Source organism: Heptranchias perlo, chromosome 4 (assembly GCF_035084215.1).
Source record: "Heptranchias perlo isolate sHepPer1 chromosome 4, sHepPer1.hap1, whole genome shotgun sequence".
Taxonomy (NCBI): domain Eukaryota; kingdom Metazoa; phylum Chordata; class Chondrichthyes; order Hexanchiformes; family Hexanchidae; genus Heptranchias; species Heptranchias perlo.
Genome location: NC_090328.1, coordinates 82578531 through 82595605, shown reverse-complemented (window position 1 = coordinate 82595605; position 17075 = coordinate 82578531). Strand labels below are relative to the sequence as shown.

Genomic DNA, 17075 nt, shown 5'->3' with positions numbered 1-17075 from the left:
CGTTCTTACTAGGGCGTCTTTCAGCGTCTGTAGGTGTCCATCGCGTTCCTCCTCGTCTGAGCAGACCCTGTGTATTCGCAGGGCCTGTCCATAGGGGATGGCCTCTTTGACGTGGTTAGGGTGGAAGCTGGAAAAGTGGAGCATCGTGAGGTTGTCCGTGGGCTTGCAGTAGAGTGAGGTGCTGAGGTGCCCGTCTTTGATGGAGATTCGTGTTGGTTGGAGGTCTTGTGCAGTGAAGAAGTCCTGCTCGAACTTGTGCATGAAAATGTTGGCGTATTGGGGTGCGAATTTGCGATGTTGCGGTTGGTCTTGAGAGCGTTGATGGCATTGCGTTGTGCTCGGGTGACATTCTGGACTGTCTTCTGAGTGCGGCTGATGAATCTGGCATTGACGCATTTCCTGACAGCTTGAGCATACATGTCAAGCTGAGGGCAGCGACCCTCCGGAGGAGTCCAGTTTGACTCTTTCCTCTTCGGTTGCTGTACCGCGGATCCCTCTGTCTGCTGTTCCGGATCGTCGATTGTCTCATTGGGTTCGCTGCTGAAATCTTGGGGTTTGTGGTAGAATTCCCGGAGCCTCATTCTCCTGATGAATTCCTCTGTGTCCGCCGCGAGACTAGTGGGGTCCATTTTGGTAGTGGGGCAAAAATTGAGCCCTCGGCTGAGAACTTCGATTTCGTCTGGTTGAAGGGCGTGGTCGGAACTCCAACCAACACTATACACCAGATACATCGACGACATTTTCTTTCTATGGACCCACGGCAAGGAATCACTAAAGAGACTACACGATAACATCAACAAGTTCCATCCCACCATCAAGCTCACCATGGACTACTCCTCAGAATCAGTTTCTTTCTTGGACACACGAATCTCCATCAAAGACGGGCACCTCAGCACCTCACTCTACCGCAAGCCCACGGACAACCTCACGATGCTCCACTTTTCCAGCTTCCACCCTAACCATGTCAAAGAGGCCATCCCCTATGGACAGGCCCTGCGAATACACAGGGTCTGCTCAGACGAGGAGGAACGCGATGGACACCTACAGACGCTGAAAGACGCCCTAGTAAGAACGGGATATGACGCTCGACTCATCGATCGACAGTTCCGACGGGCCACAGCGAAAAATCGCATAGACCTCCTCAGGAGACTAACACGGGACGCAACCAACAGAGTACCCTTTGTCGTCCAGTACTTCCCCGGAGCGGAGAAACTACGCCATGTTCTCCGCAGCCTTCAACATGTCATCAATGAGGACAAACACCTCGCTATGGCCATCCCCACACCTCCACGACTCGCCTTTAAACAGCCACCCAACCTCAAACAGACCATCGTTCGCAGCAAATTACCTAGCTTTCAAGAGAACAGCGTCCACGACACCACACAACCCTGCCACGGTAACCTCTGCAAGACATGCCAGATCATCGACACAGATACCACCATCACACGAGAGGACACCACCCACCAGGTGCATGGTTCATACTCCTGTGACTCGGCCAACGTTGTCTACCTCATACGTTGCAGGAAAGGATGCCCCAGAGCATGATACATTGGCGAGACCATGCAGACGCTGCGACAACGGATGAACGGACACCGTGCAACAATCACCAAACAGGAGGGTTCCCTCCCAGCCGGGAAACACTTCAGCAGTCATGGACATTCATCCACCGACCTTCGGGTAAGCGTACTCCAAGGCGGCCTTCGAGACACACGACAACGCAAAATCGTCGAGCAGAAATTGATAGCCAAGTTCCGCACCCATGAGGACGGCCTCAACCGGGATCTTGGGTTCATGTCACGCTGCACGTTACCCCACCAGCGAACAAATGTTATCTGTTTTTAATATAATGGGTCATTTGCTGGCTTTCTCTGCCTTCCGGATGTTTCTGCCTCTCTCTGTTTTTTTTCCTGTTTGTTTTTTTGTTGAATGTGTATTCGGGGGTTCTGCAGGTGACACCTCTCTGTCTGAACACGGTGATTGCCTTGGCAACGGGCAGTTGCAGGGGCATTCTGTAAACACCATGTATTGTTCTATATGTATAAATGCGTAGGCTTTGAGGAGCTCCTGAACATTTACCTGAGGAAGGAGGAAGCCTCCGAAAGCTTGTGAATTTAAAATAAAATTGCTGGACTATAACTTAGTGTTGTAAAATTGTTTACAATTGTCAACCCCAGTCCATCACCGGCATCTCCACATCATATCTAGATTTGCCTGAGGAAGGAGGAAGTCTCCGAAAGCTTGTGAATTTAAAATAAAATTGCTGGACTATAACTTGGTGTTGTAAAATTGTTTACATATCTAGATAGGCATTGCTGAAAGTCATTGGCACCTAATGGTGTCAAGGACTCCACTGCAACAGTCAATGCCAAGGGCTTGTTGGGATTTAGCATCATTCAAGATGCACAGATCGTAATTGGCACTAATGGCTGTCAGACTGCACTCTGTGCTGAGGACTTTCTGGCTCCAGTTTCTTAAAGTGAACGTTTGTATAACTGGTGCCAACTATATGCAAGCAGAAACAAATCGCATTCAATTCCTCCAAGGACATAACTATTTATCTAGTTCCATGAAACTTTCTTCGGATAGGGATTCTCCAGCAAAAAAAGCCCTTGGTCCCACCCAGGAAGAGACCTCTGTTTTCCTTGAAGCAGACGATATTTTTATAGGGATAGTCCAGACACCCTGTTAACATTTTTTTAAAAAACTAAAGTACCTCCAAATGATCCAGGTTCCATATTCTCAGCACATCTGTGGGGGTGAGTAACTTATGAGCATGGTTTATGTCCACATTACCTTCAGTGGAGGCGCCCACCCTACCCTGACATGTCCACAGGCTCCTTCTTACGAGTAAGATTTGAAGATAATGCAAATCTGACAGTATGCACTGGAGTTGATTACTGGATTACTTTGCATGACTGATTAAGATCCCTTAGCAAGATTCTCTAAGTCTTAGACACAATAAAAGCCATGATCCCATTAGTAGTGAGGCATACCAGATCTTTACAGTGGAAAACCAAAGGCCCAATCAACCATTTGGTGATTAGGAATAGGCCATCAGAGAGAGAAAGGAATGGAAATTTCGACGGTGCTGATAAATTACCAAAGGCAGATTTGCTAGACTAAAGCTGCTTTTATATCCTGAGAAATCCTTGCTAGTGGCACTGGCTCCTGACACATGGGGCTTGCACAACCAGCCGTAGCCAGAGAATCATCTGCAATGGCTTCTTTTCCCGCTCCCGCGCAGTTATCCCGGGAGTCCCCATTTTACTATGTTAAAGGTGCTATATAAATGCAAGTTGTTGTTGCAAGGCAAATGTGAACTTGTCAGAATTAGCTAAGGCCAGAGGTGGGAAGATCTGGTAAATACAGAAAGGGATTCAATATGCGTGTCACTCAAAACCTCACTGCATTTATTCCAGCAGTTTCTAGCCGAGGAGCAGAATCCAACATCCACATCTCGTGGAGATCATTTCAAACAATTTTCATAAGGTCTGTTGTGGTCAAAAGGGTCTGGGTCAACATGCAAAAGCTGTTTGCATCAAGGCTGATGATAGAAGGGGGCAAAGCTAAAGGTAAAAGGTACTGGCGTTTGGCCTCTCCTTGGCGCTTAGGATTTTCACAGTGTGCCAGTTCATGGGTGCAACATATCTCAGATGTAACGGGGGTGATTTTAAACCCCAAGAACAGGTGGGTTGGGGGCGAGTGGGAGTTGAAAATAGTTGTTTTTGGGATGCGACCGCGACCCGGCTTTATTTCCGGGTTTAACGTCGGCGGGGAAAAGTACAGGCTTCCCACTGGGAATGACAAGTCAGAAAATTTTGCGGTTGTGATCCAAAAAAACAACTATTTTCAACACCCACCCGCCCCAACTCACCCGTTCTTGGGGTTTAAAATCACCCCCAACATCTCCACATCTGCCCATATCTGAGATGATTTGTTCATCAGAGCCCTGTGCCTGGGGCCATGCAGCAGATATTCATCACAGTCCAGGAGGTGAGTTTTATCATCTGACGCCCCAACTCCCCTTCCTAGCCACCATGATTGTCAGTAGTTCTCTGCTCAGGTGCTGCTCCCCCTCCTCAAAAACCCATCCGTTACTCTTCGATCCTTGCTAACTACTGTCCCATTTCCTCTCCTCCAAGGTCCCTGAACATATTGTTGCCTCTCACTTTCATGCCCACCTCTCCCCTGACACTGTTTGAAGCCCTCCAGTCCAGTTTGCAGCTCTGCCAAAGTGCTAAAATGGCCCTAACCAAAGGCACAAATGGCATTCTCTGTGACTGGTGCATTATTCCTCCTCATCCTCCTTCACCTTTCTGCAACATTCAACGTGGTCAACCATACAATCCTTCTCCAGCATCTCTTCTCCATTGTGACACTGCCCTCACTTGATTCCACTGTTACCTATATGAACATAGCCAGAGCATCTCCAGCAACGGCTTCCCTTCCTACATTGCCTCTGGAATCCCCCAAACATCAATCCTTGGCCCTCTTCTTACCGACATACTAAACCTTGGTGACATAATCTGCAGATGTGTACAGTGATGATCCCCAGCTCTACCTCCCCATCTCTCCCACTTCCACTTGCCTCTTTGTTGTCGGATTGCTTGTCTGAAATCCAGTTTTAGATGAGTCTTGACTCCCTACAGGTCAAGATAGGGAAGACCAATCCATCATCTTTAATCTGTGCCACAAACTCCGCTCTCGTCACTGATTCAACCTCCTATCCAGCCATTCTCTGAGGCTGAACTATGCTGTTGCATCCTTGGCGCCATGATTGTTTCTGAGCTGAGTTTCCAACCCCGTATACTCTGCAAAGACCACCTACTTTCATCTCTAACATCGCCCACCACATCTGTTCCTGCCACAGCCCATCTGAGCTGACTCCCCTATAATTCTCCCTTGGATAATTTATAATGGGGAACAAGGAAATGGCAGAGCAATTAAACAAATACTTTAGTTCTGTCCTCACGGAAGAAGGCACAAATAACTTCTCAGAAAGGCTAGGGAACCAAGGGATTAGTGAGAAGAAGGAATTAAAAGAAATTAGTATTAGTAAAAAAAAAAATAGTGCTGGAGAAATTAATGGGACTGAAAGCTAATAAATCCCCAGGGCCTGATAATCTGCATCCTAGAGTACTAAAAGAGGTAGCCATGGAAATAGTGGATACATTAGTTGTCATCTTCAAAAATTCTGTAGATTATGGAACAGTTCCTGCAGATTGGAGGGTAGCAAATGTAACCCCACTATTTAAAAAAGGAAGGAGAGAGAAAACCGGAAACTACAGACCGGTTAGCCTAACATCAGTCGTAGGGAAAATGTCTGTTATAAAGGATGTGATAACAGAACATTTAGAAAATATCAATGGGATTAGACAAAGTCAACATGGATTTATGAAAGGGAAATCATGTTTGACAAACCTACTGGAGTTTTTTGAGGATGTAACTGGTAGACAAGATAAGGGAGAACCAGTGGATGTGGTGTATTTGGATTTTCAGAAGGCCTTTGATAAGAGGTTAGTGTGCAATATTAAAGCACATGGGATTGGTGGTAATATACTTGCATGGATTGAAAATTGGTTAACAGACAGGAAGCAGAGAATAGGAATAAATGAGTCTTTTTTGGGGTGGCAGGCAGTGACTAGTGGGGTACCGCAGGGATCAGTGCTTGGGCCCCAGCTATTCACAATATATATCAATGATTTGGACGAGGGAACCAAATGTAATATTTCCAAGTTTGCTGACGACACAAAACGAGGTGGAATGGTGAGTTGTGAGGAGGATGCAAAGAGGCTTCAAGGCAATTTAGACAAGTTGAGTGAGTGGGCAAATATATGGCAGATGCAGTATAATGTGGATAAATGTGAAATTATCCACTTTGGAAGGAAAAACAGAAAGGCAGAGTATTATTTAAATGGTGATAGATTGTGAAATGTGGATGGACAAAGGGACATGGGTGTCCTTGTACACCAATCACTGAAAGCAAACAAGCAGGTGCAGCAAGCAGTTAGGAAGGCAAATGGTATGTTGGCCTTCATTGCAAGAGGATTTGAGTTTAGGAGCAAGAATGTCTTACTGCAGTTATACAGGGCCTTGGTGAGACCACACCTGGAGTATTGTGTGCAGTTTTGGTCTCCTTACCTAAGAAAGGATGTACTTGCCATAGAGGGAGTGCAGCGAAGGTTCACCAGACTAATTCCTGGGATGGCAGGACTGTCTTATGAGGAGAGATTGGGTCGACTCGGCCTGTATTCACTCGAGTTTAGAAGAATGAGAGGGGATCTCATTGAAACATATAAAATTCTGACAGGGCTAGACAGACTGGATGCAGGGACGATGTTTCCCCTGGCTGGGGGGGTCCAGAACAAGGGATCACAGTCTCGGGATATGGGGTAGGACATTTAGGACTGAAGTGAGGAGAAGTTTCATCACTCAGAGGGTGGTGAACCTGTGGAATTCTCTACCACAGAAGGCTGTGGAGGCCAAGTAACTGAATATATTTAAGGAGGAGCTAGATAGATTTCTAGATACAAAAGGCATCAAGGGGTATGGGGAGAGAGCGGGAACATGGTATTGAGATCGAGGATCAGCCATGATCATATTGAATGGCGGAACAGGCTCGAAGGGCCGAATGGCCTACTCCTGCTCCTATTTTCTATGTTTCTATGTGTTTATCACCTCCAGACTTGATTATCCCAGTGCTTTCCTTGCTGGCCTACCATCCTCCACCTTCCAAAAACTCCGTCTTATCCAAACATCTGCTGCTGTTGACTACACTTTGAAAGTGCTTAAATGGCTTTAAAGTTCTTTGGGACATTCTGAGGTTGTGAAAGGTGCTATATAAATAAAAAACCTTCTTATCCTGTCTTTCATCAAGCGCTACTTGCCCATCACCCTTGTTCGATCTGATCTTTTTTGGTCCCCATTCCCTAGTGCTTCAAATTTTAAATCTTCATCCTGGTCTTTAAATCTCTCCCTATAACATAACCTTCTCAGCACCTAAAATCCCCCACTTACCGAATTCTCCGTTCCTTGGATTCCAGTCTCTTATGCACTTCCACCCTTCACCGTTTCATTGGCAGTAGAGCCTTCAGCATCTCAGGTCCCACTCTGGAACTCGCTTCCTAAAACCTCCACCTCCCCACTTCCCTCTCCTCCTTTCAGACCCTCCTTAAAAACCAACCTCTTCGCCCAAGCTTTTCATCACTCCTCCAAATCTCTCTTGGCTCAGAGTCAGCTTTTCTCACATTTATCTGTGAAGTGCCTTGGGATAATTTCTTGGTTAAAGAAGCAATATAAATGCATGTTATTGATGATGGTGGTGAAAATATTAACAACTATGAGAAATCCCAGCTGCAACCCAGGCAAGATCTAACATTTTTACAGGTATTATTTTTGACTACCTGTTTCATGACTGCTTCCTGGAGAGCTTCCTGTAACTGGGACAAACCATCAGTTTTCTAATTAATCTGTTTTAAATTAAGAAATTGATGCTTGTCTCTGTCCCACAGAAAGGAGTATCTGCAGTATTCCTTTTGGCAGGGCATTTTCTACAAATTTAAACCAGTCAACCAGTGGGCAACAAATGATCAAGAATAAAACCATTACAGAAATTCAAATTAGTTTGCTATTTTATGATTTTTTAAAAATCTCAATGTGGGCCTATAAAAGTATCTGAATAATAAAAGAAAAGTCTTGTTAGTTAAACTGTCATTTAACTGTGTTGGTGCAGTTGTTCTGTATAACTAAAGTGACAAGAATTATATTACATTTTAACATTTTTGATTGTAAACAATGATGTAGACTCAAACCACTAGTGAACCACTGGCTAATTCTGCATTCCATAACCAAAAAACAGCTTCTACAGATATCCATCATGGAGTGGACTGGGATTGTCAATAGAATACCACTGTTACACACAGGTGCACATTTTGCATGAAAGAGCTATCCAATTAGTCTCACACTCCTGCTCTTTCCCCATAGCCCTACAAATTTTTCAGCTTCAAATATTTATCCAATTCCCTTTTGAAAGTTATTGTTGAATCTGCTTCCACCACCCTTTCAGGCACTGCATTCCAGATCATCATAACTTGCTGCATAAAAATATTTCTCCTCATCTTGTCTCTGGTTCGTTTGCCAATTACTTTAAATCTGTGTCCTCTGATTACTGATCTTTCTGCCACTGGAAACAGAGTAAATAAGGAGAAACTATCAAAACCCTTCATGATTTTGAACACCTTTATCAAATCTCCCCTTATCCTTCTCTGCTCTAAAGAGAACAACCCCAGCTTCTCTACTCTCCATGTAACTGAAGTCTAGCATCCCTGGTATCATTCTAGTAAATCTCCTCTGCATCCACTCTAAGGCCTTGATATCCTTCCTAAAGTGCAGTGCCCAGAACTGGACACAATATTCCAGCTGGGGCCTAACCAGTGATTAATAAAGGTTTAGCATAACTTCCTTGCTTTTGTACTCTATGCCTCTATTTATAAAGCCTGAGATCCCATATGCTTTTTTAACAGCCTTCTCAACTTGTCCTGCCACCTTTAAAGATTTGTGTATGTGCACCCCCAGGTGTCTCTGTTCGTGCACCTTCTTTAAAAATGTACCATAGTGAAAAGGCCATCTACTGGAGGGGAGTATTTTTTTATTTTAGTTTAACACTGCTCATTGCGGAAGTCTGGAGTCAATACTCGGCACATAGTACTCCCACATCACCCTGTCATTTTTAAATACATATGACTTTGAAAATAAGCTCGAGGCTAGAAAACATTGAAGGCTTAAGTAGCCCCAATAAAAAAGGCAGCTTGTGACTGGGAAACCTAAAATAACAAAAACAGGCTATTTAAACTTGCCATTAAATCTGATACCTATATATCAACAATGGCTGTACTTCAAAATATAGTTCAGTGTGTGAAGTGTTTTGAGATGTTGAATATATAAATGCAAGTATTTTTATCTAAGGACCTACTAACTTAGGTTCATTAGAGCAGTTTTTAGCTGCTTTTACATTGTAGCCTGGATATTTGGCAAGAGTGAGCTAACTAAACTCTTCTTCCACATTTGGTTGAAAAGTGCAGCTGGTCTTCCTGTAAACTGGTTGTATTGTGAGTGGCCAGTGTTTCGTACATGTGTAGGGCTGGTCAGGAACATTTTGGCCAGCGTGCACGCGCAGGATAGCAAACCCATGCTGTTGCATGATGATGTCATTAGAGCGATAATAGCGAATGGTATGAATGTAAATAATGTAACAAGTTATCCAGTGCTTACTGTAGTAAAGCTTATTTATGGATCGTTCATATGGAAACCCTTCACATGAGATTTCACAGCTACTTTCACATGTAACTTCTTATGAATATTGTAAGATTGCAAGTGGTATAGTACATGAGACCATCAGTGTGCAAGATTATAAAATGGGAGGCCACTGGTTCCATCCCCCACTTCATTCTAATCTTGAATTGTTTAGGAAGATGTTTAGTGGAGCCGAGATATCATCCTGTGGTGGGAGGGAAAATCTTGAGGGAATTACTCTGGAAGGTAAACACCGATGAGACGGAAAAAAATGAGCTGGTATGGATCAAACATTATTTAAACAATGTGTATGTTTTTAATACATTTTGTCAAATAGTATAATGTGTCAGGGTATTAATTTTGATTTTGTTCTATTCCTTTCTTGTAGATCAGTCTCCAATTCACAGTCCACAGCACAGTTCACAGTAAGTACTGCTAGCTAATGAATCAGTTTTTTTTTTTTGCAGATCTTCAGATTATGTCAGTGCATTTTGTAATAATTAACCTTTTGAGATCAAAAAGCCTTTATTTATATTTTCATTCACTTTTCTATTTAGAATATTTCCAAAAATGTGCTGTGTAATATTGTCAAGACCAACGTTTTGCTTCTCTGCACAATCTTAATTTTGTTGTCCAGTCATTCTATCTCCTACTCTTTATCTCCTTTCTCTTTTTGTATGCCTTTCACATATTTTGTTTGTCTTTAACTCTATTTTCCATTCTTCTTCTCTCATTGTCTCTGTGTACCTCTCATGAATGTTCCTTTACAGATTTACTCTTATTTTATCTTGTACCTTTTTGTTTTAAAGTTCAGGAACACAATTAGATGGCAACCACTGGGTCGGAGGTGGGTACTGGGACCAGGTTTTGGCTCGGGGGGAGTTGCGGGAGATGTTCAGGAGCTGCAGTGCATGTCGGTGAGATAGAGAAACTGAGCTGGGGCCTGGGCTCAGAGAGTAGGGGATGGCACCTGATTTTGGCAAGAAGGGAGGGGGATGCTGCAGGGAGAAAGCAGGGGATAGATTTAAAAGGCTGTATTTTTCTCATCTGGCAGTCAAGTTCTATTCTGGATCAGAAGAGGGAGAGATACTATTAAGTTTATTTCATTGTTTCAGCATTAAAAATAACAAAAACCTGTTAATTGGGATAGTATATTACTACAGTTGACCTTCCCTCCGTGTGGGGAAACATTCCTTCCTGTGGCACCTTCCCACAGTGGTACAATTGAGGTGGTGAATTCATCATACAGGAACCATGCCCACCCCCACTCTTCCCCCCCCCCCCCCCTCCAGCCTAAACAAAATATTTGTATCACTGTTAGCAGTGATATTTGAACCTGTGGTAGAAACTGTTTAGTGCCATAATGCAGCACAATATAGATTTACATCTCTGTCTTTTGCTACATTTACTCACCTTCAATATTCTGGAAAATGTATTTTGAGGGAAAAGTTCCTAAATGATTTTGAAGAAGTAACAATATGTTGTTTTTATTTTGTAGTTATTAATTCCAGTCATAAGATTGCTGCTTTGGTTTTATTTTATATTAAAATATCCCACTAGGGATGAGACCTTTTTAAAATGAAAGTTTCAATCTGACGCAGTGGAGTCACTGTTACGAGTTTGTGTGGTCATTTTTCTGTCTGAACAAAAATATTCTGAAACAAATCCTCAATCCTTCAATGTTGCTTATTTTTTTTCTTCGGTTTCAAAGCCTTGGGTTAATTCTTTCATTACACAGACCTTGTTCAGTGCAGCTGGCGCCCTCAAACTGCCAAATGGTATTTGTTGGTTTTGGCAGCTTCCACATCTGACAGCACGGCAACGACCAGACTTAAGATGGACAGAATTTTGGACTGCTAGGTGTATAAAAGGGCAATGGGATAAGGCTGAAACAAAGGCTTCATTTCATTCGCATGTAATTCAGCTTCACAAGGAGAGTTGAAATGAAATGTATGCATAGTACTTGCCAAAATTAACTTTATTATAATAATACATTTTATAGTTTTTGTTCTTTAAACTTATTGGGCGGAATTGGAATGGAACCAGTTTTGAGGCATGGACTTGCGACTCCTCGAACATGATTCATTGCCCCATTTATGTTGAGGAATCATTGAGTGTGGCTGCCCATATTTCCCAATTTTTCCATGTTTATACTGTAGGGTAGTTTCAGAGCCCTGGCGTGGCAACATTGGAGCACCTGTGCAGATTCTGCTATTCAAGAGTCTTGAATGCAGCTTCAAAGCAACCTTGCATGCACCTGACAACAGCTGAGTCAGGATCGGAAATTCCGGGTTATAAAATTTTCAGGAAGGATAGGGAGGCACAAAATAAGAGGAGAGATAGTGGTGTTATTTAGAGACACTGTTGCAGCACAAGAGCAAAAGGATAAATAGAGAAGTGGTCCAGACAGAATCGCTGTGAATTTGACACTGGAATAGCAAGGGATTAGTCACACTGGTGGGCATATATTATAGACCGCCAAACATAGAATTACATAGAATCATAGAAGGTTACAGCACAGAAAGAGGCCATTCGGCCCATCATGTCCGTGCCGGCCGAAAAAGAGCTATCCAGCTTAATCCCACTTTCCAGCACTTGGTCGGTAGCCCTGTAGGTTACTGCACTTCAGGTGCACACCCAAGTGCTTTTTAAATGAGTTGAGTGTTTCTGCTTCTACCAGTCTTTCAGACGGTGAGTTCCAGACCCCTACCACACTTTGGGTGAAAAAATTTCTCCTCAACTCCCCTCTCTAATCCTTCTACCAATTACTTTAAATCTATGCCCCCTGGTCACAGACACCTCTGCTAAGGGAAATAGGTCCTCCCTATACACTCTATCTACGCCCCTCATTATTTTATATACCTCAATTAAATCTCCCCTCAGCCTCCTTTGTTCCAAAGGAAACAACCCCAGCCTATCCAATCTTTTCTTCTAGCTAAAATTCTCTAGCCCTGGCAACATCCTCGTAAATCTCCTCTGTATCCTCTCTAGTGCAATCACATCTTTCCTGTAATGTGACCAGAACTGTACGCAGTACTCAAGCTGTGGCATAACCAATGTTTTACACCGTTCTAACATAACCTCCCTGCTCTTATATTCTATTCCTCGGCTAATAAAGGAAAGTATCCCGTATGCCTTTTAAACAACTTATCTACCTGTCCTGCTACCTTCAGGAGCCTGTGGACATGCACTCCAAGGCCCCTTTGTTCCTCTACACCCCTCTCAGTATCCTCCCATTAATTGTGTACTCCCTTGCCTTGTTTGCCCTCCCCAAATGCATTACCTTACACTTCTCTGGATTGAATTCCATTTGCCACTTTTCTGCCCACCTGACCAGTCCGTTGATACTTCTTGCATTCTGCACACGACCAATTTTTGTATCATCTGCAAACTTCTTGATCAAGGCCCCCACATTCAAGTCCAAATCATTAATATATACCGGTAAAAGCAAGAGACCTAATACTGAGCCTTGCAGAACCCACTGCAAATAGCCTTCCAGTCGCAAAAATACCCATCAACCATTATCCTTTGCTTCCTGTCACTGAGCCAATTTTTGATCCAACTAGCAACTTTCCCTTGAGTCCCATGGGCTTCTACTTTTTTGACCAGTCTGCCATGTAGGATCTTGTCAAAAGCCTTGCTAAAATCCATGTATACCACATCAAACACATTACCCTCATTGACCCTCCTCAAAAAAATTCAATCATGTTAGTCAGACACAACCTTCCCTTAACAAATCCATACGTAGAATGGCTATTTGGCCCAACAGGTTCAAGCCGGTGTTGATGCTCCACACATGCCTCCTCCCACTATTCGTCTAACCCCATCAACCTATCCTTCTATTCCTTTCTCCCTCGTGTTTATCTAGCTTCACCTTAAATGCATCTTTGCTAGTCTCCTCAACTACTCCTTGTGGTAGCAAAGTTCCATATTCTAACCACTGTTAGAATATGGAAGTTTCTCCTGAATTCCCTATCGGATTTATTAGTGACTGTCTTATATTTACGGCCCCTAGTTCTGGTCTCCCTGCAAGTGGAAACATCTTCTCAACGTCTACGTTATCAGACCCTTACATAATCTTAAAGACCTCTATCAAGTCACCCCCCAACCTGAGTATAACCTCTCAATTCTGGTATCCTCCTTGTAAATCTTTTTTACATCTTCTCCAGTGCCTCCATTTCCTTTTTATTATATGAAGACCAGAACTGTTCACAATACTCCAAGTGTGGTCCAAGCAAGTTCTATACAAGTTCAACATAACTTCCCTGCTTTTCAATTCTATCCCTCTAGAAATGATCCCCTGTGCTTTGTTTGCTTTTTTATGGCCTTATTAACTTGCGTCACTACTTTTAGTGATTTGTGTATCTGTACCCCCAGATCCCTCTTCTGCTCTACCCCATTTAGTCTCTTATTTTCTAAGGAGTATGTGGCCTCCTTATTCTTCCTACCAAAATGTACCATCTCACATTTATCTATATTGAAATTCATTTGCCAATTACATACCCATTCTGCAAGTTTATTAATATCTTCCTGTATTTTGTTGCAGTCCTCCTCAGTATTAACTATCCTCCCAATTTGGTGTCGTCCACAAATTTTGAAATTGTACTTCCAATTCTCAAGTTCAATCGTTTACGTAAATGGCGAACTGCAGTGGTCCCAGCACCGATCCTTGTAGAATATCACTTCCTGCTTTTTGCCAGTCTGAGTAACTACCTTTAACCCCTACTCTCTGTTTTCTGTTTTATAGCCAGCTTGCTATACATTCTGCTACTTTTCCTGACTCCACATGCTCTGACTTTAATCATGAGTCTACTATGCGGTATCTTATCGAAGGCCTTTTGAAAATCGAAATATATTACATCTGCATTGCCCTTGTCTACCCTTTCTGTTACTACTTCAAAGAAATCAATAAGGTTGCTCAAGCATGACCTTCCCTTTTGACATCTGTGCTGACTATTCTTCATTATATTTTTGGTCTTTAGATGTTTTTTTATTACATCTTTAAGTAAGGATTCCATTATCTTTCCTACCACTGACTTTAAGCTAATTGGTCTAAAGTTCCCTGGACTTGTTCTATCTCCCTTTTTGAATATAGGGATCACATTATCTGTCCACCAGTCCTCTGGCACTATTCCCTTTTCTAATGAATTTTTATACATATGTAATAGTGCCTCTGCTATCTCTTCCCTAACTTTTAATCATAGAATCATAGAATCATAGAAGTTACAACATGGAAACAGGCCCTTCGGCCCAACATGTCCATGTCGCCCAGTTTATACCACTAAGCTAGTCCCAATTGCCTGCACTTGGCCCATATCCCTCTATACCCATCTTACCCATGTAACTGTCCAAATGCTTTTTAAAAGACAAAATTGTACCCGCCTCTACTACTGCCTCTGGCAGCTCGTTCCAGACACTCACCACCCTTTGAGTGAAAAAATTGCCCCTCTGGACCCTTTTGTATCTCTCCCCTCTCACCTTAAATCTATGCCCCCTCGTTATAGACTCCCCTACCTTTGGGAAAAGATTTTGACTATCGACCTTATCTATGCCCCTCATTATTTTATAGACTTCTATAAGATCACCCCTTAACCTCCTGCTCTCCAGGGAAAAAAGTCCCAGTCTATCTAACCTCTCCCTATAAGTCAAACCATCAAGTCCCGGTAGCATCCTAGTAAATCTTTTCTGCACTCTTTCTAGTTTAATAATATCCTTTCTATAATAGGGTGACCAGAACTGTACACAGTACTCCAAGTGTGGCCTCACCAATGCCCTGTACAACTTCAACAAGACATCCCAACTCCTGCATTCAATGTTCTGACCAATGAAACCAAGCATGCCGAATGCCTTCTTCACCACCCTATCCACCTGTGACTCCACTTTCAAGGAGCTATGAATCTGTACTCCTCGATCTCTTTGTTCTATAACTCTCCCCAACGCTCTACCATTAACGGAGTAGGTCCTGGCCCGATTCGATCTACCAAAATGCATCACCTCACATTTATCTAAATTAAACTCCATCTGCCATTCATCGGCCCACTGGCCCAATTGATCAAGATCCCGTTGCAATCCCAGATAACCTTCTTCACTGTCCACAATGCCACCAATCTTGGTGTCATCTGCAAACTTACTAACCATGCCTCCTAAATTCTCATCCAAATCATTAATATAAATAACAAATAACAGCGGACCCAGCACCGATCCCTGAGGCACACCGCTGGACACAGGCATCCAGTTTGAAAAACAACCCTCTACAACCACCCTCTGTCTTCTGTCGTCAAGCCAATTTTGTATCCAATTGGCTACCTCACCTTGGATCACATGAGATTTAACCTTATGTAACAACCTACCATGCGGTACCTTGTCAAATGCTTTGCTGAAGTCCATGTAGACCACGTCTACTGCACAGCCCTCATCTATCTTCTTGGTTACCCCTTCAAAAAACTCAATCAAATTCGTGAGACATGATTTTCCTCTCACAAAACCATGCTGACTGTTCCTAATTAGTCCCTGCCTCTCCAAATGCCTGTAGATCCTGTCCCTCAGAATACCCTCTAACAACTTACCCACTACAGATGTCAGGCTCACTGGTCTGTAGTTCCCAGGCTTTTCCCTGCCGCCCTTCTTAAACAAAGGCACAACATTTGCTACCCTCCAATCTTCAGGCACCTCACCTGTAGCGGTGGATGATTCAAATATCTCTGCTAGGGGACCCGCAATTTCCTCCCTAACCTCCCATAACGTCCTGGGATACATTTCATCAGGTCCCGGAGATTTATCTACCTTGATGCGAGTTAAGACTTCCAGCACCTCCCTCTCTATAATATGTACACTCCTCAAGACATCACTATTTATTTCCCCAAGTTCCCTAACATCCATGCCTTTCTCAACCGTAAATACCGATGTGAAATATTCATTCAGGATCTCACCCATTTCTTGTGGTTCCGCACATAGATGACCTTGTTGATCCTTAAGAGGCCCTACTCTCTCCCTAGTTACCCTTTTGCCCTTTATGTATTTGTAGAAGCTCTTTGGATTCACCTTTGCCTGATCTGCCAAAGCAATCTCATATCCCCTTTTTGCCCTCCTGATTTCTCTCTTAACTCTACTCCGGCAATCTCTATACTCTTCAAGGGATCCACTTGATCCCAGCTGCCTATGCATGTCATATGCCTCCTTCTTCTTTTTGACTAGTGCCTCAATCTCCCGAGTCATCCAAGGTTCCCTACTTCTACCAGCCTTGCCCTTCACTTTATAAGGAATGTGCTTACCCTGAACCCTGGTTAACACACTTTTGAAAGCCTCCCACTTACCAGACGTCCCTTTGCCTGCCAACAGACTCTCCCAATCAACTTCTGAAAGTTCCTGTCTAATACCATCAAAATTGGCCTTTCCCCAATTTAGAATTTTAACTTTTGGGCCAGACCTATCCTTCTCCATAGCTGTCTTAAAACTAATGGAATTATGATCACTGGTCCCAAAGTGATCCCTCACTAACACTTCTGTCACCTGCCCTTCCTTATTTCCCAAGAGGAGGTCAAGTTTTGCCCCCTCTCTAGTCGGGCCATCCACATACTGAATGAGAAATTCCTCCTGAATACACTCAACAAATTTCTCTCCATCCAAGCCCCTAATGCTATGGCTGTCCCAGTCAATGTTGGGAAAGTTAAAGTCCCCTACTATTACCACCCTATTTTTCTTGCAGCTGTCTGTAATCTCCTTACATATTTGCTCCTCAATTTCCCGTTGACTATTTGGGGGTCTGTAGTACAATCCTATCAAAG

The 17075-nt window shown here is 43.2% G+C and overlaps 1 protein-coding gene across 2 annotated transcripts in view; it reads left to right on the top strand.

The window, feature by feature from the left end:
• Positions 1-17075, top strand: part of ror2 (receptor tyrosine kinase-like orphan receptor 2) — a 346535-nt gene that overhangs the window by 209254 nt on the left and 120206 nt on the right. For both annotated transcript variants that reach the window (XM_067983246.1, XM_067983245.1), the window contains exon 3: positions 9680-9716. In XM_067983246.1, coding sequence (XP_067839347.1) covers positions 9680-9716 — 37 coding nt within the window. The remainder of the gene's footprint in view (positions 1-9679; positions 9717-17075) is intronic.